The sequence below is a fragment of the Atractosteus spatula genome, chromosome 5, assembly GCF_055471065.1.
Source record: "Atractosteus spatula isolate fAtrSpa1 chromosome 5, fAtrSpa1.hap1, whole genome shotgun sequence".
In the NCBI taxonomy this organism is placed as follows: Eukaryota; Metazoa; Chordata; class Actinopteri; order Semionotiformes; family Lepisosteidae; genus Atractosteus; species Atractosteus spatula.
Window position 1 is genome coordinate 37,023,700 of NC_142710.1, and position 24,291 is coordinate 37,047,990.

At 37.7% G+C, this 24,291-nt stretch overlaps 1 protein-coding gene across 11 annotated transcripts in view; it reads right to left on the reverse strand.

Annotated features, from left to right (window-relative positions):
- Positions 1–4,465: 4,465 nt before the first annotated feature.
- The window catches only part of tcf7l2 (transcription factor 7 like 2), a 109,095-nt gene continuing 89,269 nt past the window's right edge, over positions 4,466–24,291 (reverse strand). For 3 of the 11 annotated variants that reach the window (XM_088915843.1, XM_088915835.1, XM_088915838.1), the window contains 9 exons: positions 23,576–23,678; positions 21,651–21,737; positions 16,984–17,109; positions 16,331–16,493; positions 15,568–15,675; positions 14,109–14,157; positions 13,532–13,582; positions 12,473–12,545; positions 4,466–6,569 (listed from right to left, as the gene is read on the reverse strand). In XM_088915843.1, coding sequence (XP_088771969.1) covers positions 6,167–6,569; positions 12,473–12,545; positions 13,532–13,582; positions 14,109–14,157; positions 15,568–15,675; positions 16,331–16,493; positions 16,984–17,109; positions 21,651–21,737; positions 23,576–23,678 — 1,163 coding nt within the window. In that variant the 3' untranslated portion in view covers positions 4,466–6,166. Of the gene's footprint in view, positions 6,570–11,743; positions 11,817–12,472; positions 12,546–13,531; positions 13,583–14,108; positions 14,173–15,567; positions 15,676–16,330; positions 16,494–16,983; positions 17,125–21,650; positions 21,738–23,575; positions 23,679–24,291 lie in introns of all 11 variants that reach the window. The other 8 variants (XM_088915837.1, XM_088915834.1, XM_088915839.1 and 5 more) reach the window with 6 other exon arrangements.

Here is a 24,291-nt window from a genome sequence, read left to right on the forward strand (position 1 = left end):
GTAGGCATGGCATGCAGTATGCAGCTTGAGTTGTCACACTTCAAGATCCTGTCAAGATCAAGGCTGAAGCGATGATTCTTGTCTCTTAAAAAATAAGGTTCAAGTCCATAACATTTTTTCAGTAGAGCACACACACTTATTTCTGTATTTAACATTATTGAAAAATAATCAAAGACAAAGACATTAATAAAGACACTCCTTAGCTGACCAAATTATCTGCAGGGCTAAATGTCTGATTTCTTTACTTAAAAACTAAAACATACTGTTTTTGTAAGAGGCGATTCCATGTGTTAGGGTGATTTCTTACACCTGAAATGTAGAATACTCTACCTAGGGCAATAAAGATATTTCAGTCTTTGACAACCCTTAAAAGTAGACCTGTCTTTCAGGACTTGATTTTCCTGACTCTTTTCCTTTGCAACCACATCTTCGTTTTGATTTTATCATAAGGTGCTTTGAGACGCTTCTTATGAAAGGGGCTACGGAAAATTAAATCGACAAAGATATTGTTACCTTTGCAGCTTTTGCACATTATTAACAGGAGAGAAACCGTCAGCCTGAAAACAAAGATTTGCTAAAAGGAAAGTCGGAAAGAAAAAAAAACCCACAACCAAATGATATTAGTCTAAAAATTCATCCAATTCAGATCTGAGTAGCCAGAGGTGTGGGACGTAGGCTTCATAGTGTTACTGGCCTTATGGAAACAAGAACATGTAGAAAAAAGGAAAGAAGTGGGAGTCAAACTGGTGAAAAGCAAAGAACAAAAATCAAAGAGAGAATTTTTTAAAGTCTTATATTTAAAGAGACCTGCCTAGTGGAAAACAATGGTTTGAAGCCATTTTCTTCCCTTTCATGTGTGCACTGGTGCCAGCTGTGAAGCTACAGTATCAAAATGTTGACATCATACTTGAAATTCTCTCTTGTATTACAACAACTGCTGCAGAGTGCTTTTCCCGTCTGAGATAACCCAGCCTGTTTTTTTTTTTGCATTCTTATCCAAGTAGTTCAATAATATGGAAACTCTTCAAAGGAGCCGAAATGTGAAATCTGGGGCTGTTTTAGAAATAAATACTGGACATAAGAAAGACTACAAACAAGAAGAGACCATTTGGCTCATTGAGCTCACTTGGTTGCTAGTACTGTAGTTATTGATCCCAAGATCTCATCCTATCCGATCATTTCCTGAAGGAAGTCAAGAGTAACATGTGGCTGACTAGCGGGTTTCAGACTCTTACCATCCTATATATGAAGAAATGCCTCCTGTCCCCAGTTTTATAATATACGACCCTTCAATTTCCACTTCTATTTCCTGGTTCATGTCTCGCTATTTACCCTAATTATGTTGTCCAGATTATCTCTTTCAATACCTTTGAGTATTTGAATCAAGTTTCATCTCTGCTCAAGACTAAAAACATTTCCTTCTTTTAGCCTGTCAATGTAAGACGGTCCTTTAAGCTTGGGATGGCAACTGGTTGCTCCTCTTTAGACTGATATATTTTTTTGTAAAATTGTGATCAAAACTATAATCTACAGTGGGAATAAATCAAAGGGGTACAGCATACATGATGGGTTTAAATAAAATACGGTCATATTTGGTTATTTTGGAATTCGTAATTCTAATTTTGTGTGACACTGTTTACTGCGATGGCATTTAAAGAAGAGTTCATTCTCAGTACCAGTAGCTGAAGTGGTTGACCAGTGCCAGTGGAACAGTCAAACATATACCGACTTTCTTCATTTAAACATTTAACAGCTGTAATGCTGACTCTGACCAATGCTTGTTATACCTTGATAGAAAACCAAAACCATTAAAGTGAGGCGGTTAACGAATTATGGATTTTGAGGCATTGCCTATATATAGCAATGCATCATATGCATATACATGCAATGTTGAGAATCAATAATGAAAACAGTGGTTTAAGAAGTACTGTATATTGACAAAATGTTCTGAGCTAGGAGTAGCAAAGAGAAGGCAAGCAGAAATGGAAGTGGGGATTGCTGATGAGGGCCCATAGAACTTAAACTGAAAAGGACATCATGCCTGTTAACACCATTGCTGAAAGAATAGCATATATAATGAACTATATTTACCATCTCAAATTTATATAACCCAGAATTGACCATAGATATTCCCACTCAGGCAATTCAAAAGCCTATGCAGCATCAAATGAAAGAACAGCACAGGAGGATACAATGTGTCCAGCTGCTTGAAAAATGTGGAGCAGACAGCGAATGTTATAAGACACAAGACACCCTTTTATAAATTCCTTCTAAGCAATTCTAATTTGATCACACAGACCTCAATCCTATGTGATAGCTCTGAACAACAACTTAGCTGGCTGCGTCGACTACACTTGATACAATAGTTGTGCCTAGATCTACATATCAGAAATTCAGCACAAAGTCTAAGCATTCAATTCTTTCTAACAAGGCTGACTTCCCATGCAGTAGCCTCAGAAAAGACGACCAACTGAACATGCTCTAGAAAAGCCAACTAGATTCCCAACATTCAGACATATTTCTAAGACGAGATTTACGCAGTTGCGAGGGAAATACAGCAGAATTATCTAGAATGAAGCATTTGGCATAGAACATTGCGGCCATTAACCAAGACACAAAAAAAAAAAACTGCTCCAATTTTGCTTGAAAAATTGAAATCCGAAACCTTGCATTTTGTAGAAGTATGTTACCAAAATGCCAGTAGGGGGCACACAGGGATTTATCAGTTATAGCAATTCTGCAGAAATTGTAATGGTGATTTGACAGTGACATGGGTATCTCTGTATTGTGTAACTCAGAAATAAAAGATCTCAAGAGGCAAAAATGTAACACATTCTGGAAAATAATTTAAAGATAACTGAGAAAAAAATATTAATCCAATTGCTGAGGGATTAAACACTCGCTATGTTCAGACATACAATTTCTCAATACTGTGGATTTTGTTTAATTACAAAGGGCAGGTTGTATTTTTAATTTACAGTAACAACCTAGAGATTCTACAATACATTACTGGAGAAAATTGCTCAATGATTCAACAGCAGCATCCCATTTAGGATTTGAACCCATGAACCCTCTGTGGAAACCAAGCCCCTGCTCCACGCTAGCCTCCAAGTCCTAGATGCCACATATCATCCAAGATCATCCCACAGATGTTCCATGGTATTCAAGTCAGGAATTACTTTTTAAATTCACATCTGGCGAAAAAAATCACATCTCGCAAGTGGTCATGCAAGTTACATGTTTTTCAGCTAATTCGAGTTCTATAGCAACTAGACACTCATGAGGCCATCAGCCTTGAACGCAAGAATTAGTGTATCTTTTTGCACATCCCAGTGCAAAACTTGGTGGTGTGTATCACAATGGTCTGCACAAAACCTTGATTCTTTGCAAAATAAGTTCACTGTTGGCGAGTCCACTGAAGGTCATTTAGTCAAGCCTCCAAGGTAATGAAGGCACAAAAATATTGTCTTCTTGATAAGTGGTGCATATTGGTTCTTTTTTTCCTTTTCTCCAGAACTAACATTCAATACTGTAGGTTAAATCACCTCATCACCTGTGCTAATTAGCTCTCTCAGTAAAGGGGTAATTTAGTGCTTATGCAGTCAAGACACTTGAAAACATCACAATCAGAAAAGATTAATTATTCAAAATGATGACAAAATAGCTAATCATTAGTCAAAAATAAAGTATACTTTATCTAAAACATATATGCAAGAACACAGAGATAAGGTTTCTTTTGATGTTCAGTAAATAAAGTGTAACACTAACTCTCTCACTAATTGGCTAATGCACCAATACCCTAGTTATTTGCCATAAGCAGAACAAACAAAACTGGGTGCTCAAAGATATTATGGTGTATGACTTTACTGACAAATGGGGATAAATCTTTATACAATTCACCAAACATGAGCAATTATGTAATTTAGTTGGAATGATTTGATTTACCTGTAGCAACCAAATGTGTTTGATAGTTGAATGGGCTCCTCTTTTCTAAACCTTACTGCCTACCAGTGTGACCTGTAGTTTAGCTTCACATTTTCTTTAGAACAGACAATTCAGTTTAATAACGGCAACACACATTTTCTGCGCTCCCAGGAACCAAAATAAACCAGCTTCCCCGATACCTGGTAACTGGTGCACTTCCCTTCTGTAGGTTTATCTTGTCACACTACATTTAGCTGCAAAACAGTCCATAGTTACACCTGTAATATTAGACATCTGTTTATTAAAACGCGTTTCTGGGTTTTCGTGAAATAAAATGAGACTCTTTTCCTCATTTTTGTTAAGGGCCAGACCATAAAATGTGGAAAACCTGACAGTCACTTTAACAAGAAATGACATTCCCTCCCACCTCAATTCTTTTAACGAAACTTTACAAAAACCCTTTAGTGCAAAACACACCAGGTCAGCTCAGGAGAGCAAAAGAAGAACGAAAAAACAAGCAAAAAAATGACAATGAATTATCTGCACATACTAACTCGCTTTTATTAATCCAGAACTGCATGCTACAGATACTGTACAGCATAAACATTTATTCATTACAAAAAATGGTCTTGAAACCATTAAAAATGAAAACAAACAAATGGGAAAAAAGGGAATAAGAGCATAAAATAGAACAGGAACATCACAGCCGTTAGGAAACATTCAAACTATTCACAAAAAATGTCATCATTAGCATCTTAGTAAACCAGAGAGAAATCGAGACAGGTTACAGTCGCGTCATGTCAACTACAATGGCACCGAATGGATGATTTTCTTGTAGCTTTTTACAGCCTCTTGCAACATCAACATGCCTATTTTTGCTATCTACCTATATGTAGTAGTGTACTTAAAAGTGGCAGTTTGTGTGTTTTGTATTTAATCTTTTTTTATGAATAACCTAATATACATAATTTGGCCCATGTGGGTTTATACCTCTGTCTTTTGTTCATTTTGATTATTTGACAATCTGCTACCAAACACATCTGTTATAGCAACATTTATACTACATACATAGCAATCTATGTAACGTCACAGCAAAATATGGTTAAAAAAAATACAGCATAAAATTGGGGAGAAGAAAATTATCACAAGTTTGGCACGGAAAACTGTACATAATTCTACAGTCTGGCAGAGATAAGACTGCGTATTAAAAAAGGAGGGTTTCAGACTTTTCTTCCCCACTCTTGAAGACACTTTCCCCTTAACGCATTCAAGTTTCTTTTGAATAATGGCTTATAGTTTTATTTTTGTAAGTAATGTTGTGCACATAACTATTCCTCAAAAGCATCTACACTGTTCTTTTGGTGGCAACCGGATTTCTTTGAGAAGAAAACAATGGAAAAAAATAAAACTTTTAAAAATCCTTGTACAAATGAATCATTTTTTTATATATATAAGTTGCTTACACTACGAAAAAAAATCTTTATACAATGTGTTAAGAAAGGAAAATATTTTAAAAAGGGACAACATACAAGCAATCTCTAAAGCAATAAATACTACTGGTCCTATAGCGTTGTGATTTTCTTTTGTATTAAAACCTCAGTCCCCCCCACCCCCCCCCAGTTAACTCAACCCTCAACCCCCAACCCCAACTCCCACAGAAACATCAACGCCATGGAACAATGCATATTAACACAGTACCCCCCCCAAAAAAAATATTTCTGTACATTTAAACAATAACAAATAACATCACGATAAAAGTTGTTCCGCACAATTGAAGAAATGGCACTGCATTCATTGTGCCCTCAAGATATGAACAGATGTAAAATGATTGGTTCGCAAGCTCGTATTTAATACAAATAATAAAGAAGAACCAACTCCTTCGGACAGGGCTAACGTAATATTTTTTTATTGTTTTTTGATTCTTATTATTATTTTATATCAGTCTTTGAGATGTATCTACCTATTGGAACTACATAACAATTATGCATTTTTTATTGTTTTCTTTTTAAACACTAAAAAGACCTCAAACAGTTGTCGATAAAAATTTTGGCAAAATCACAAAGCTTATAATCTACAATTCTTTTTTTTGTTTCTGAAATAATGATGGGTCAAATATTGACCAATGAACTCGATAGAACAAACTAATTCATAGCCATATGGCACAAAAGTTGAAACAAACAAAAAAAAAACAAGAGAAGGAAAATTACAAAAGGTGAAGACAATAAAGACTAAAGCTAAACGGCTATTCTATAGACTTGGTTACGAGCGAAAGAGGCTGGGGCTGTGTCCCAGAGAGAGGATTATGGGAATGCAACAAGGACGTAGAAGGTCTTGCCAGCGATGAAGATCCAGACTGTTGGGAAGTAACAGCTTGGTGTTCCAATGCCCCATTCTGGGTGCCTGATTTGCCAGCCGAATTTTCCAACAGAGCTAACGGTGATGGCATTGTTAGGTGAGCCAAAGGATCGGGTTTCATAGTCAGTGAGAGAGGTTGCATTTGTTCAGTCTGTGGTTTTGAGTCTTTTGAAGGGGAGGCTATCAAAGAGGGAGAGGAAGGAGGAGAATCTAATAAGCTTCCATCTGAAGAGGGTGGACTGGCGCAGCTGCCTTCACCTTGTATGTAGCGAATGCACTTTTTTTTTCTCCTAGAAATAGGAAAACAGTTAACTGTAAACAGACGGCAGAGGCACTCTGTAGGACAGCTAGCTGTCTGCTTAACATCCATGTTGCCACAGGTTAAAGAATGCAAAAAAAAATCTGTGCTCAATCATTCTAGTCTCAGGTTTTCCACATCTATTTTCTCAAATGACACACTACTAATTAACTACGCTCAAAAGTTAGGTTTAGTTTGTTGGCATTTCATAAAATAGGTCATTAAAACTGGACAACTCCCTTTGTCTGTCAGCAAACACATCAAATTGAGAGAAGACAAGAGTGAAGAAAAGTGTGAAAGTAGAAATGAAGAAGGGCAAACATAAATGGAGATAAATTGCACAAGAACGAGAATAACTGGTTCTATGGCCTGCAGGCTGTGAGTCTGAAATAACATAATTAAGGGTTTGGTAACATAGATTTTCATTTGGATTGAGGACTTAAGTTGCTCTGCTCATGATGCAGACGGCAACGTTGACAAGAAACTACACCCGTGTATTGTGAAATAGGCTAAAGATTTATCCAACCAGCAATATCAATGGATATGAGGGGGTCTACTGCGTATTGCCTTGCACAACGGGTTAAGTTGCAGCTTTCTTCTTCTTTCTTTATCTCTGGTAGAGCAAGGTTTGGAGAGGGGGGTGGGAAGGGGGCGGCCTCAGTTAGCTTAACCACAACATGATACACATGATCTGCCCCAAAGATATGTCTGTACTGGTGAAAAGTAGCGTCGCTCTGCCACGTTTCCGTTTCACTCCAGTAACTGCCGGGTCACGATCTCCTCATCTAACATGCCTAGAGCTGCTGGAGCTCGTCAGAGAAACAAGCGTTGGGTCTCACAGAATCTCCACGGTGTCGGATGCAGCTCGGCCTTCTTTACCCTGCATGTCTAATCGGTATTTCTCAGAGGTGGCTGGAGCCGCCAAGCCAGGCCTGTCTAGAATGGCTGGAGAGTTCCCTCCAGCCCAAGCTCACAAAGCCCTTTCCTACTTGGAGGGGAAATGAGCTGAGCTTGAGGAACAGCAGCAACAAGAGAACCTCTTCAAAACCCCTTCCTTCGTAATGTCTGGTCTTGAGTTAAAGAGAATTAAGATTTCAGAAGCCAAGACAAGTCCCTTAAGATGGCTCATTCCAAGCAGCCTACTAGACTCCCCCCCCCACACACACACACTTTCTGCCAACTAACCCTCCTGAGCATCTTCCTTCAATTTTCATCTACACTCACTATAGCTCCCTTTCACCATGGCTCTAAGTATCAGATTCCACCATAAACTCATATTTAGTAATACTACATTCGACTTATGATGTTAAGTGCTGCCACCCACTTCCCATTCTGTCCCTGTTTATTTGATATTGATAGTAATAAAAACATTTCTGCTGAGGAAAAACAAAATTTTGTAATTTTTTGGAATTCATTTAAAATACTCGGGTAAGAATCGTTTCGCAAGTCATACCCCTGCCTGTACTCACACAGGTTCTGCCAACAAGCATTCAGTTCTCAGACCAGAGTGAGACACAGAGAGAGAGATAGAGAAAGTCGTGTTGGGAGGCGGTTCTGTTAAAGCCACATAAGCCTGCAGTGTCAGTACATGCTAAACTAAAAAAAAGTGTTTCATGCTTTCTCTCATGAACAAGGTGAGTGAAGAGCTGAAAGAGAAAGGGTACACAGGGAAAAGAAGGGAAAAACAACAACAAAATGTGTGCAAGTAAAGAATTACACGACATGCCACATTAAAAACAAAGCAAACAAAAAAAACCAAAGAGCTAATGTATCAATTTGATGTGCTCCGACAAATCCCAATAAAATAATCTGACTACAGCCAAATGAAAAGTACAAAGCAATTCAGTCTAAAACAAGAATATGTGCCAGTAAGATTCTTGTAAATAATGTAATCTATTTCATTTTTAATATAACCAATTGTTCCCTCTCATTTCACCCATGGACTGGCAATAGTGGTCTATGAGAGGAATTATGCCAAATACAGGAGTCGCAATACTGCAGCTCAACTGAGCAAACCTTTTTACCTCCTTGTAGCCTTTAAAACATGAACAAGACCCCTTACTTGACTGAGTCTGACGGTATAAAGATTATCCACCAGAGGACTTGTAGGAGAAAGCATAGTTAATAACTGACTGTCTCCCTGGGAACGTTTCTCTTTTAAAGTCAGAAAAGGTCTAAATCTTGTCCCATTTTCTCACAAAATCATATGGAGTTTGTTTTTCACAAGTTCAGGGAAGCTTTCGCAAGCTGAAACAATTCAGATCCAACTATGGTTTGGGGACTGGAAAACTATCATTCCTCAGGCAAGGGGATTAAACAATACTTACTTAAAAGCCTTTGTTTTGTTATGGCTTTAAATGAATAAAATGATGTCAATATTCCTTAGGTCTCCTTTATATACTCTTTAAACAACTATGATGTCTCAGCTGTATGCATCATCTATAAAGCAGATTATTTTAGTACACTACTCCATAGAAATGTGTATATGTGAATTAAAAACATTTGCTATTAAATGCTACATGTTTTTTTTTTTAATTATAGCAAAAGGCTGGGGAGATCGTGGATGGCATAATTCCTTTTCAACACCACTCATGACTAATAAGACTTTCTTTTTTGTACTTTTCTCACTTCAACCAAGGTCAACCCTACAATAAGCTTTCTATTTATTCATATACTTGCATTCTACAACAGAATAAAGGCAAGACAATGTGTATTTTCAGTACTAAACATGGTTATTCTCAACAGAAATCACACTGTACATGAATAAAAAACCTGCCAGATGTGAAAGGTCAATCATTTCATGTTGCTCACTGAGATGATTAACAACTGAAGCACAGTTAGAATGTCAGATACTGCGCATGCAAGGGGACAAAACACAAGTGATAGGTAAGCAAGGTAAGAAAAGAAGCTCACATGCACTAACAAAGAAGAATGAGGCAGTGAAAGTGAAACTAAGAAACGTGACTTGCCATCTCAAGCCATCTTAATATTTAATCACTGTGCTGAAATGTTTCAATCAATATAATGAGCAGTGGCTAGTCTGCATGTTATTCCCTCTCTCCTGGCATAGGCTAGGAAGCTAACACCGGTGGTTAAGTAGTTAAGAGAGAGACGGGGAGGGCCCTCTAAAAGTTAGATTGTAGTATAGTATGACTATCAGAGGAAATAACACAAAAAAGTGTTAAAATCCCTTCATTGAGTGGTAAGTCTCACTCCAAATACAAGCCTGGTTTCCTGTATTTATCCTATGTTCCTATTGTACCCTTCTGGTATGTTTTTTTCTAGACTGCTTCACTTGCAAAATAAAAGTTGTTTTTTTTAGCAGAACAAAGGAGTTTTCAGTAGTGTGATGAGGATTAAATTGGAGGCTATGCATCTCATTTTTCAAGATGTGTACTCTTAAGTCTTAGCCTTTAACACAAAAGGTGTCAAATTCAATTATCGGAAGGACTTAATGTCTTCAGATTTTTGTTCAACCTGAGCTTTCAGTTATGTAGTTGGTCGAATTGTGTAATTAAATGCATAACTCAAATACTTCTAACCAGGTTCTGGCAGGTTATAGAGGTAACAGTATATTTAATGACGTGAATGGTTTGCATAATCAATTGCAAAATATCTTAAGAAACACCCTAGATGTGTCTACAAAAATAATTAAGTTAATTGTTTAACAGACTGCTCAGGATGAAACAAGAAGCAGAAGATATCATCCCTCCAAAAAACTGGGTTTCATAACCTTACTCTAAAACTGGGCTTTTTAAGGACTTGAAATAAACTTAAGGAAAACTGACTTCACTGGAGTCACCACACTAAGGTTCCCAGACAGCTAATTTAAAGCCTACAGATATTGTATGGGAAGCAACTGCTAGGTATGGAGAGTGCCTACTCAGACAGACTTTTATTAAAATTACTAATATGTATTTAAGAAGTGAAAAAAATCTCTGAGGTGTTGCTCCACTTTAATACTGCATTTCTTGAAAAAAATCAAGTTTATATAAAACCTGGAACAGGTTGGTTACAATATGATTGTGTACTGAAGACCATCTTTCATCAATGTGTATCATAGAAACAACCAAGAACTTTATCCTAAAATGTGCTGGAACTTTAGTTATGTTCCACTGATGATGCATAATACAGGCTAAGCCCTTTCATTTGTGTTGCATCAGTGCTTCTCATTTTCTTCTAAAAGGATTGGAAAAAAACAAACTTGTGATTGCTTTAAATGCTTAAAAATAACAATGGAATGACAGTGATAATTCATGCTTCGCTCTTGCTAAAGCAAAGTACAAGCAGTTCCACGAGACAGGACGACACAATGAGTGGAGGACAGAGCAAGCGTTACACAAGGGTATTACTTAGCAGAAACAAATACCTACCATGAAAATATTCCAAATTCAAAGACTGCTTGTGTCAGAACAAAGAAACAACAGATTGGAACTAAGTAACATTATTAGGGAAAGGGTGTGCAAAGAAGGACAAACCACTCTGGTCCCTCCACCAAAAAAGCAATTGCAAAATGAGAAAGGCTAATCAATGGCTCAGAAATGGGACACAGAATAAGCAGATACTGCATTAGACCTGTAGCAGAAAGTGGGTTGTGGGCTAGAAGTATAGAAAATAATCTGTGTCACTGAGGCTATGTAATCTATTTATTATTTTTACCAATGATACATTTATACATTTATGTTTTCTTAATTAATATAAAACTAAACATAGATATATGTAGTGAGATTATCATTATGGAATATCAAGATTCTATATATAAGGTTATTTTAAATACATCAGAAGGAAACTAAAAACATGATTGTGTTACTATTATGAGCAAACTGTCTACAATATGTATATCAGTTTATACTGTGTATTTAACACCAAAAATCATCAGCTATCAATGTATTTTTGAAAATCATCATAGTACAGCGTAATTTCTCAATAACTTCTGGATACAATTCATCATAAATTTGCTACATACAAAGCCAGTTTCTGCCACAGAAAGTTTCTTTAAGAGAACAATTAATTGCTGTGTTACAGCATTAGGCTTCATTTTAGCAAAGGGATCACAGCGTGTTAGAGAGTTTATTTGCATAGGGAAGACAAAAAGCACACATAAAGGAATACTGCTGGTTTCATTTTGTTCAGTCTCATCCCCAAAAGTTACTATTGGGAATATACCTGCATGGTTTGCACCATAAACTCTGTTGGTCAAGCCCGAACAATGCACGACACTTCTTTGGGGTATTTGCATCTGTTAGCCAAAGGTAAACACAAAAATAAAACAGAAAAGAAAACAAAGTGGACACTGGTCATTGGATATGGCATCTAGCTAGAGCTAGGGTTTCAGCTGTAGTAATTGGTAATCTCCCCTTACCAGTTTTCCAAACATTCCCTCGCCCTCCCAACCAAGCAAACATAGTGAACACCTACACGGTCGATTTGTTCATATCATCGCCAATGCAGGTAACTCCACACTGTCGTAGACTGTTTCTGAGGATCGTTTTATCCGATTTTCATTTATATTTTTGAACAATACCAAAAGCGTCTGGCAACAGAAAAGCTTCCAATTTAAGTTTGTTTCTGGCTTTTGGGATGCGTTGCCCAGAAAACGCACACGCACACGTGACATGAGACCTGCAACTCGAAACAACGACAAGAAAAAAACAATGCCTGTGCAGATTACAGAAGAAGCTGCAGAAATATTGTTTGGGCATAGTCTTTGGGGTCTGTACCCGGCTCACCAATAGCTCACAGAGGCAGGGGAGAAGGGGAGGTTGGCAAGGAAACGGGGGCGGAATTTAACCACAGAAGAAAACATAGATGCGATAGCTGGAAAAAAGGAGAAAGTACCAATTTCAAAACCAGCTGCAACCACAGCCATAGCAAGTCCGGGAACACTATACACACCTGCAAGGGCCGCACCAGTTATTCTGCTGATCAAGGCCAAAGCGCGCTCGGCATTTCTTAGGAGCGCTCAGGTCTGAACGAATTGGAGAAAGAAGCGAGCAGAGAGGGAAGAGAAAGAAAGAAATAAAAAAAATAAAGGGAATAAATGAATCTGCTTGATACCAATTACGTAAATAGAAAAAAAAATGGATGCAAAAAAGGTAAAAAAAAAGAACAAAGAGTCAACGTGGCAATTAAAGCTGCAGTATCCCTTTTCTAAAGGACTGCCGTTTCACAAGTAGAAAGAGAAACGTTAAGTGTTAATTCAGCCGTTAGCAAATCAAGAGAAGAAAGATGTGGCCGGGGTCTCTCTCATTAATGAGAGCCATCCATTTCTGTTTTAAGGTTGTATCTTAAAAGTGAGTTTGTTAAATTAGGAAAACAACAAATGGGAGATTGCAGCTTTGATTACTTTTCTGCAATATACATGATTTTTAGTTCTACATTTTAAAAAAAGAGATAGTTCAGTAGTAGGAGTAAGCAGACTGCAGAATAGCACTTGTTAGTCCCAGTGAGGGAAAACACTAGGCATTGAGCTAGCAAGAATTAGATCAAAATCAATACAGTATTTTTTAGGTGGAAAGGTTGTGCAGAAAGAGCAAGGCAGGTTAACTGCATATTCATGCTTATAAAAAAAGGCCAAGCATAGCTACTAAGCAATTAGATTAAGGAGGTTTACTTTTGGGTTATTTTCTGCAGATTTCTTTGAAACAGTCGCTTTAAAACATACTGCATATTCAATTTGCCAAATGGGGAATGTTGTTAAATAATGTATTGTTTTATACAAAAAAGCATCATTATAAAAACATACTTTTGTGTTATGAACATAAAAGAAAGAAATCAACCAATTAAAACAAACGCTCCAAAAAATAAACACGTCCACGTTACTGATTAGCATTTTTGCAAATGACTTTGCAGTATTACACATGTGGAAAAAAATGAAATAAAAGAAAAATAAGTAAATAAAAAGGGGAAAAAAACAAAAGTTAGTACTTTAAGGACTCAAAATGACATTAGCACCTGTAATCGGAGGAAGTGAAAGGCAAGGGTTTGGAAAATATTCCCTGTGTTCTGAAAAAAAAGAACAGATAAAAGGCCTTCAAAAAATGATCTAGACTGATATTGGCTGCAATAACAGGTTAACTATGCAGTATTTGTCCAACGCACAAAACGGATAAAAAATAAACAAAACAAAAGAAGCAAACCTCCTTAATTTAAGATGGGGGGTGATTTTTTAAAAGCATGCATCAGAACAGACAGGTACAGCCCATATTAATATTCTCAACACAAGTTAAGCAAATTGATAACCAAGGCACAGGCATTAACTTTAACACTGGCAGTTAATTGCTCTTGAAACTGGGACTTCAACAACTATTAAAAAACCATAATCATCACAATGTTGGGTTCATGCATTGGCAATTTGTTATCTGCATTTAACAGAGCACAGTAACAGGCAGTACATAACAACAGCTAAATGTTGTGCTAGACAGCAAACCACATACAAATGTGCCAGGCAAAAGCTGCACTCTTTGAGATGTCACAAGTCTGACACATGATGGGTATCCTCTATTATAAGAGATAATTGCTGCTCACTTACCATTGGTCTCTCCTGGTTGTTTATCCCTTTTTCTCTTCTTCTTTTTCCCCTGTTGATTTCCAGTCAAAAAAAAGAAACATAGAAACCTTAGTTATTATTTTGCAGAAAAATAGACATGAAACAAAAGACAGAGACCACATTCTACTAGAGCCCAGAGCCTTGTACAGCCACAAAAGAACATTTTCTTTGGACATTATTTCTGTCTTTTGCTCTTTCTACTTTATCTACTGCTCACTATGACCTGGGTCTGAAGGCTCACAGCATGAACAAATATTTCACAATCTCTCCTGTACACATGTGCTCCAATGTCATTAAATGAGACAACTCAACCAGGATTCAGCAAAGATTAACACCCCTTGCCAATATTTAAGAGAGTTTTATAACCATATGTGTGGGTGATGGATGCTGAATATAGATGTTATTATTCTGATGATTTTGGTTGCGTTTATAATTATGCGTTTACTGTGTGAGCAGGTATAGTTGCTGCTATGTAGAAGCGATCATTCTGGCAACCATTCCAGACCTGATCCGGCTGCTGGAATGTTTATAGATTTGTTACAAGGCTCCATATTGATCAGTTTGGTGCTTTGTCAGTCTTTTCTTTCACGGCCACAAGACAGTACTTATGGTGGATGGGTAGGCTCAGGATAGCCTAAGTGACATTTATGGTGCAGAACACTTCTCAGAAACACTACTGGAGCTTTCCTTCTCCTTTGAAAAGCAAGGTATTCACACAAAAATAGGTACTTGGATTTACTGCCATTAAACATAGCGGCAATATCTTTAAGGGCCACAAACTCAAGTGTTATTTTATGTGCATACATTTCTTTTGCACTAGCACACAACACATATTTTCTAACATACTTTACATATAGTGTCGTCATTTCTTAATCAGGGCATAAAGAACAGTACAAAAAGGGGATTTACTCTAATACTGTCTATGGGTACATTACAACAAGGTGGTAGGGCAGTTAGCAGTTCTTCCTCACAACTCTTCGAGTCCTGCTTTTGATTCCTGACTGCTTTCTATGTGGAATTTACATGTACTGTCTTTGTGGAGTGTTGCAATTTCCTCTGGCTAGGCTGAATGGTGTTTCTGTATCAGTGCCCTGCAATGGAACAGTGTCTCTTCCAGGGTGTAATCCTGTTTTGAGCCCTGGGATAGGCTGTGGATTGCTTTTACCATTCAAGGATTTTCTGACAGTGGGTAAATGGACATTGCAACAGGATACCTGGAGTGCACTTAACAACTAAGTATTTGTGTTTCATTCCATCTGAGGTAAAACATCGCAAGTTGTGAAGTTAGCAAAAAACGTGCTGAAAGGAGGAGTCCTGATACACAGCACCGTTCTACCAGACAAAAAGGAGTCTGAAAAGAGTTGACTTTTATAACCATTTTCATGGAGTAGCAAGCAAGTAAAGTCAATTTTTATTCCTTGTTGAAAACTTAAAAACTCACATAGTTGTCTCGTGCTGACCAGCCCGGGTACAACTGCATGTGAAGTTGCCGTTCTTTTCTTGCCAGCTCATAGTACTTTGCTTGTTCTTCCCTAGATAGAGCATGCCACTGACAAAAGATAAAAAAATTACTACAGTTTCATGAAAGCTCAAACAGAGAAAATCATGAGCTGAGATCTATAATAAACTTTATATAAAAATACCATACAACAATTTCAAACCTATGAAAAGCTAGTATTGACGTTAAGGAAGACTAAGGCTCTTCAGAAGCTAGGTTTACTGTCTCTTGAGCCAATTAATCAACGTTCTTATTGCTACAACCAAAGGCCTATAGCCATACTGGATGCTGATGTACAGGTGTCTCTGTAAATCGCTTTAGGTAGAGGTATCTCTGCTAAATACAACTAATAACAGAGAATACATTTATGTGTGATGTTTACATTAATGATCAGGGAAAGATATAGCAATGCATTTTGTAACAAAGCCATAAAGCTGTCTCAAAAAAACTTCTCAGGCAGTTGAACAAACTCACTACTACAGCACTAAAGACAAAAAAACTGTTTTGGCACTACTGAAGGCTATCATACTATTTCCGCTTAAATGCGTGGGCGAAGAAGACAAATCAGTCCAAGGCATCTTAGGAGTCAGCGTGCCACCTACAGAGTTCCCAACACCTTATGCAAATTCTACACTGAAGATAATATCAATTCTTCGTTTTACACATGGACCACCAATGTTAATACGGAAAGAATAGGTCTTCCTACCCGCCGGCCAAGAATTTGATTGATAGCTGCGCTTTCTTTCAACGTGCACTCTGCTACTACTTTCGCTCGCATTTCCTTCATATACAACATAAATGCATTCAAAGGTTTCTTTATGTGAGGCTGCTTCTTCTTCTCTTCCTCCTTTTTTGAATCCTGATGTTTTCTGGGGGTGAAAAGAAGGGGAGGGGGGAGACTCAGTGAAAAGACACCGTTTTTGAGTTTTATTTCAGGAGAAGAATAACATCACATTCATCAGTTTTAAGGCTGAGTGAAGACATAACATTCTGAGGCACCTATTTCTTTTTTTGACATTCAAATATGTACACAGACATCACCCAAGAAAAAATAAACACAGCTCAGTATTTTTCATTGTATTTCCAGCAACTACTGGATTAATTTTTTTTGTTTTAATAAAAACAACCTTCTTTCAAGACTAAGTATGTGCCACAGGGTGATTTTAGTAAAAAAATGGATTTTAAACAAGAAGTACCAATTATTTATTTCACCTTTTATTTTCTTAAGTAAATTTACATTCTCCTGAACACCTTTGAGAAGGCTTATATTTACTTCTTTAGAGCACTCTAAATTACACAATGTATAAAAAATAATAGTCAGCAGAAAGAGAAGCAAGAGAATACTAAAGGAGTACTTACGAACTATTTAGAGAGCCAATGTCACTCTGGGAAGACTCTTGTTTGACGCTGGGTGTGACAATAGCTGGATGAGGAATTCCTGTAGTGTGTAAACTGTGGTGTGGAGGGACCATGTGTGGGGGAAACCTGGAGGAGAGAAAACTGTGTAAATAGTCAGAATAAAAATGAACGAAAAAATGCGCAGACAATTTTAAGACACTTTGTTGAGAGTGAAGCGAGCATATGCAAGCTGTCACCACTGATCAATCAAGGAAGAATTAAACTTAATGAATCTCATAATGTTGTCACTACACTCTCAGTGTCTCCGTTAATTACAAGTGACACAGTGTGACAGTGACACTCCCACATTAGCAGAATTGCGCTAGAAGGAAAAACAATTGTAGTTACTGCACACAGAATAAACAGAACTTTGCTTCGCTTAAGATTTGTAGCCTTGACAATTTCTTCTGATTTCACAGTTGTGCATTTCCTGTACCCCTCCCAGTCATGTGAGACTCATATCTCTAAAATACAGTACAAACTCTAGACAGCTGACATTTAAAAGCAAGGCATTAAGGGGTTACGTGTAGCCTGCGTGTGTGAACTAAAAGTACAGTGTCTGATGACTCAATACACTCGTGTCGAAAAAGACAAGCCTCAATCTCAGTACACAGATTTTCTAAAAAGCTTTGAGGTGTCACATTTTAAAAATGATCAACCATTGCAACAGTTCCACGAAATTCAATAGTGTATTGACATTCATTAACTCCCCTTAAGATATATTTTTTGCAAAACAACTTTTCTGTGAGAGATTTCTGTTTCTTTCTCTTATATAAAAAAATATAAGTTAGGGCACCTTCCTTGAATGCAAAAACAAAAAGAATTGCCTTTATGGAACTCCCACAAAGATTTGCAGCTGTCCATAAATTTGCCTATTTTGTACAATAGTTCTATTCCACAGCCTTTACAATTATGTATCATTGTCAAAGAACTGCAGCTGTACACTGCACTGAGGCAAAATGTGTAACGGAAACAAGGACCCAGTTTAATCATTAATATCTGAGTTCTCAATAGTGGTACCACAAAATCAATAAAAGGGATCTATAACGAAACATTGTTACAGACTGTTAGTATTACAGTGTAAATGTGGCCATTTTAAATGCATGTTGCCAGATGATGTGACAAATGTCATTTTCTTGGCTTTGAACTCTGGGAGGCCAATATAAGCAAGCTGACTTGCTGCTTGAATTTTGTTGTCAATGCCATTGATAAAGGGGAGTCCTGCCTAGACGTGCAACTGCATAAATATGTAAATTCCTCTCTGGGGACACTGTCTGAGCTCAATTGAGCTCTGTGATTATGATGCACTTGGGGTAAGAACTAGGATGGTAAGACAGAATAAAGGCTGGGTCAATCCCTATCTCATACAAGGTCAACAGGCCCTCAAGTGACACCATATTGGGATCACAAGCGAAGTGTGGGACATCAAACCTTAACAGGTGAAGATGCTATAGATGCTTGGTCCTTTCCGTAGAGAAAGGACAAAGCTGTACATGAAGATAAACCACAGACTAAGAAACCAAAGACTGACATACATCATTAAAAACGAATTTCTTCAATCTAATCTTTGACAGACTTTTTTAAAACACAACACAAAGGTCAAAATGTTTACCCCCCTTTAAAAAAAACCAACTGACAGATCACCTCTGAACTGAGCTCAGTTGTTAGCCCAAACAATAGAGCTACCACAGCACATGCATGGAAGGGCTGAATTTCAATCCAATCTGCATTGGAATATCTTCAAAAGTCGAGGTGGTCTTTGTTCTGCCCCTACCAAATCACCTCGTCCTTCCCTATTATTTTTTGGATTATTATTGTTATTATTCAAGGATCCTTTCACTTAATCACAGAAAAGGAAGTATATAGAAGCCCTCGCTACGGATCACCTCACGAGTGAAATAACCGTCAGCTACATGGCTGTATACAAATTCAAGGGGAAGAATGAAAAAATTCTAAACAGCTCATTATTCATTGCTGTCTGGCTGCATGGCTCCAAGCCAGAATATAATGATGAACCTAAACTTGCTAGGAACAACTATTTTTTGTTCCCCGGCACTCTCTAGGGTTTTGTTTTCCCTTTCTCCCACCCCGGCACTATTGCTTCATCACTGACATGCTCCTGTTAGCGGCGTGTCATCTGCCTGCCTTTATTTTATGCACGAGCTGTGGGGATGCGTCTTCCTGCAGCACAACCCCCTTTGAGCTGCAGTAGGTCCGTCATTATGCCTCATTCTCCCTGCGCTCTTGTTACATTTCTTCTATTCCAGGATCCAATTTTTTTTTTTCAAGCCACCGCGTACCCACGTTATGGTTTATACATGATGCTGCTCTCTTTGAAGCTGGCTGATTTCAGAGTCGGCCCTTATCGGGAGAAGCGCCTTCTACCAATTTAGCAGGCAAAGGGCCCCGAAGCTCCAACATCTCAATCTAAAGGGGGTCACCGGGTGGCGCGAATGAGTGTCAGCGAGTGCCGTTTAATTGCCAATCCAGGCTGCTCTGCGGTGTTTAAAGTATAATGACCCATCACTTAATTCTGAGAAACTGCAGCTAGGCATATGGATGGAATGCATATCAAAGGGTTAGCCTGAGCAGGGCAAGGAGCCTACATTTCCTATAACTGTCACATGGATAATAGACGTGTACTTCTGTCACCCCTTTATCAAAATAATGTCTTTAATTTGCTGCACTGTCTTCTTTTTTTTAAAAAAAACGGGTACCTGGTTATATGCTGTATCAAGGGAATAGTGGGTACAAGAAGACGAATAGCTTTCGTCATACTAATTCAGCACACAAAACTGCTGTGGACCCCTGTCCCCCTTTCTGTGCCTTTATACTAAGGAAAAAACAACAACCTAAACTGAAATATCACCCAGGTATTCCTGTACAAGAGACCTTTCCTTGCTGTCTTTATAATGGCCTTTGAACACGCCATTAGGATTAGGAGGACAGATAGTCTCCATTACTGCCTTAATGTTCTTCTGTTTCAAGCACATCAAGCCTGCTTCTGTTTCAAGCCTGCTCCAGCGGGCGCATACGTTCTCATTGGTGGACAACTCCGTGATGAGAAAATTACAAAGAATTTTAAAACAGAATGGGTAATTGACCAGAAAAAAAGTCCACGTGTTCCCTCTGCTCCATTAATAATAATAAAAAAAGACTAGCCACTTTTCTCTGTTTTAACATATAAACGCTAACCTTCTGTCTCCAGAGACAGAGGCCTTGCCTATTAATCTATGCTAATTTAATTACATATTATCAAAATGCATTAGCTGCTTCAGCCCATCACAAAACTCTAAGCACCCACCAATTCAATTAACTGTACTGGAAATCAGATGATCAGAAAATAAACCCATCATTAGGGGCAATTAGTGATTACTTAAACACAGTTCTACTGACTAGTTGGTAAATAAACTAGCAACCACTGGAAATTTAGCTGTAAATAATTAGGGCTGAAAGGAAGGGGGAGGGGGGGCTTGGGAAACAGCTCAGGGGGGTTTGCGAAGCTTGCGGTGCCACACATCCAAAAAGATCCCTCTCCTTCCTGTGGCTGGTGAATGTTCTGGAGATGGAAAGTGTCACCACCACCATCTTTCATGCCCGTCTGGATGATTAAAATTTTCTGGGTAAATGAGGCTTTTTTTCTACTAGTTTAATTTAATGTGGTATGTGATGTGGTTGATCCACATGTTACATTACGGGTTTTACATTTTATTTTACATTTATTTTATTAAAGCAAACCTTATTTCTGGAATATCAGGCAAAACCTACATATTGTTTTACATAGTGCTTTTTATCCAGACTTTAGTCTGAAGCACTGTAGCATGTAGCATGTTTGCATGTAGAATTTATTGTGCTGCCACTTCTGAATAAACATCTTTAGGAAGGCTGTAGTGCATTACAGCACCTCACCTATTGACTTGGCAGCTTATGCTGGGCAGCACCAGATAAATGAGAGACAAATTCAGACTTCTCCTTTATCCTCCATTTAATGTGAGATTTACATTATCACTTGCAGACCAACTTTACTTAATCGTCCTTTACCCTTGAAGCTGACCAGTACAAACATCACTTTAAGAGGGGTATCACAACTAAGACTGAAGAAGCCATAATGTTTATTTAAAAGATCATGAAATAACTCCCAGAGCTGGTCATTCACCATGAACTCTTCCTACTTAGATACTGCACCCAAGACTGCAATTCAGTTGAAGAGCTATGTTGTCAAACATAGTGGTCCGCAAAGAGCAGCTTAATCTATGAATTAGGTGCGTGATCAGACAATCTCTTACATTTTCTAACAGATGTACCAAAGCTCTTCAAAACAGCGCGTCTTTAATATATATATATTTCTACTTAGTATCATTAAGTCACAAGAAAATGTAGTATAATATCTGGATATAGTAATTATATTACAAGCAGTAATACCTCTGGAGCCCAAATACTACTAATTAATCATACTTACAATAATGTTACCACTGCCAGCATCACTAATCAAACCAATTACCATTCCAACACTGATAAAAGATTACCTGCATTGCAAAGATTTAACATTTTACCATTGAGTTCATCATAACAGTGTTCACGCTGTCTGTTGGCAATCGAAAAGGCACACTTTACAGAGCGCAACCCACCTTGACATGGACGCGTTGACAGTGAGCGCAGTGGGGTAGGGGTGCCGAAATCCTCCCGTTGTGATTGGGTACACTGGTTGACCTTGCCTAAAAAGAAGAAAGGCAGAAAGGAAAAGGGTAAAAACCTCTTCCCACGCAGCGAGCGTTCTTCTCATTTGATCAGAACAAAAATCTTGGGGATTGCAGAGCGGGGATCAAAGGGAGCAAACTCTGAACAATTTGAATGCCATAAATCTGATAGGAATGGCTAATTAAATTTTATAACCCCTGCTTATGTCAATAGAGACCCTCTCCCCCAGCTGAAACTAGGTGTTTTGTTGTGATAATTAAAGGCGAAGCGTCGACTGCTTTAATGGAGCCATCACACTAATTGAGGTCTACACTTCCAAAGGAAAACAATAATGAATGTAAATTTATACCAAAATAAAATACAGTGAATCAAAGGGCTGCGTCTGTGCTCGGGGCCTCTTTCGGTATTTAGATCGCGGTGAGAAAACATTAAATTAACAGAGCTTAATTTGTAGCCTTTTGTCATATTAACAAGTGTTGACAAGAGTTACCAGGGGACAGTCCCCATATGGAATTCTGGGTAACAGACTGGCAATCATGGTTCATTACTGTAATTGGACAATACAGTAACATGCAAAATAGCATTCTTGCCACAAAGCAGCAACTAGCGTTTAAAAAAGAAAAGAAAGTCAACTGTGTTGTTGCAAAGTCAAAGCAATGTCTACATGCATGAGCTAAGGGCTGCCTATTTTATTTTGCCTCAAGTTTTGCAGCATTCTTAGGCACACAATTGGCAAGATGACTTTAAAGTCACTCATGGGAAAAGTGGACTGGATTTGGTCATTGCGGTTTTATGAAAGCTTTAAAACTTTCAAGACAATCACCAGCTACAAAAAACAAAACTAAAATTACAAGTGAACAGCTGGTAGAAAACTGCCCAATGAACTCTGTGCATCTTACATTCCTTGCACCCCTCTCCCTTACCCTATATGCTAGATCCTGAAAATTCAAGCTACACATACAGACAAAGCCATATGAGCAACAAAACAACAGAGATACCTATATGAAATTACATCTGACTTTTTAAAAGTTAATAGGAAGCAAAGAAGTGAACATGTAAAACTCACTCAATACTCAAATATGTGCATGGGAGAGTGACTTTGATAAAAAGTGATCATTCTTTCTATGCAACACCTTTATTTAGGGTGCCTTGATATTGAAGACCTGAAAGGGTCGAATGGCTTTTTGCTTTTTATTTAAGTATAACAGCAAAGGGTCCACTAACAACCGCATCGTATCATGATAAAAGTTAGTTTTGTAATTCTTCTGCTTCCTCTTTGCTAAATTGCACTGATGTTTCTGTTTGGTATAATTTAAGCATTACTAACATTAATTATTCCAGACGTCTCACTGCAACGTAATATTTTATTAATATTTCATATGTATTTAAGATTTATTTATGTTGTGATAATAAATTGGTTAACACATAATGTGTCCCATACAGTGAAATGTACAATGAGACAGTGGTTGCTATGCCTCTGTTTTATGGCTGCAGGAGTGTACCCACATATCTAAGGTATGTAGACAGGTGTCAACCTTAAGGAATGGCAGATTAAAACTTACAAATGAATGAAAATAATTCTAAATTGTTACATAATTTGTGCCAGCTACAAACTACAAGGCATTTAAAACAACAAATATTACCATTTTCAATATTCAGTTGTGTTTTTATTTACTTTTGTTGTGCTGAATGACACATTGAATGTCTGAAATACTGTAGGTTCAGTTAGAAACAGTTTAAAGTCAAGTGTCTAGCTAACTGTCACTGTCAAATTGCAGCATCTCAATAAGTTAGACCCATAACTCAACAATTCAAGCAGCAATATTAATAGAAAAAGAAAAGTGGAACTGCTTACTGTGGTACTAACCATCCTAGCGGATGGGGGATTTGGCCTACTGTGCCCGGCGACAAAGGATAGTATGGAGATATATCTGGAGGATGTGGAGGCCTTGGGATTCCTGTGAAGGAAGAGAAGCGTTTTCAGTCTTTCAAAATACATTCCCATTACAAATGTGTACACATCTTATCTGACAATGTTTTATTTCCTCCTCCAAATTTAACATCTCGATCAGTATCTCAGGAGATTCAGGTGAGCTTCACTGCTTAAAACAGCAGTGTTAAACCAAAACAGGTTTGATCCACTTTCTTCTGCTAGTGAGGTTAAAGATTATAACTAAACGAATCTATAGGACCTCGCTACACAGGACATTTTACACTATTCGATAGGCATCTTAAAATTCAAAACAACATTTCATGGACTATAAAACAATTTTTTATTTGAAAAATTATAAATGATTTAATTCATTATTGGAATCATTTGAATGCATCTTATCACATTGAAGATTACATTGTTCAAACAATTCTAAGGGAATTTTTTAGTTCGACTCTGTACTCTGATATAAGAACAACTAATAATATTCTGAGAAGACCGCAAACGGGCTTATTCCAGTAGAGATAGACAATGGTCTGTGGTACAACTGTCAAAATGCTTTAAGTATCTCCCCTAGTTAATACGCTTGGTGTGATGAAACATGTGCCATCCAGACCTTAGAAGAATAAAAAGGAACTTTG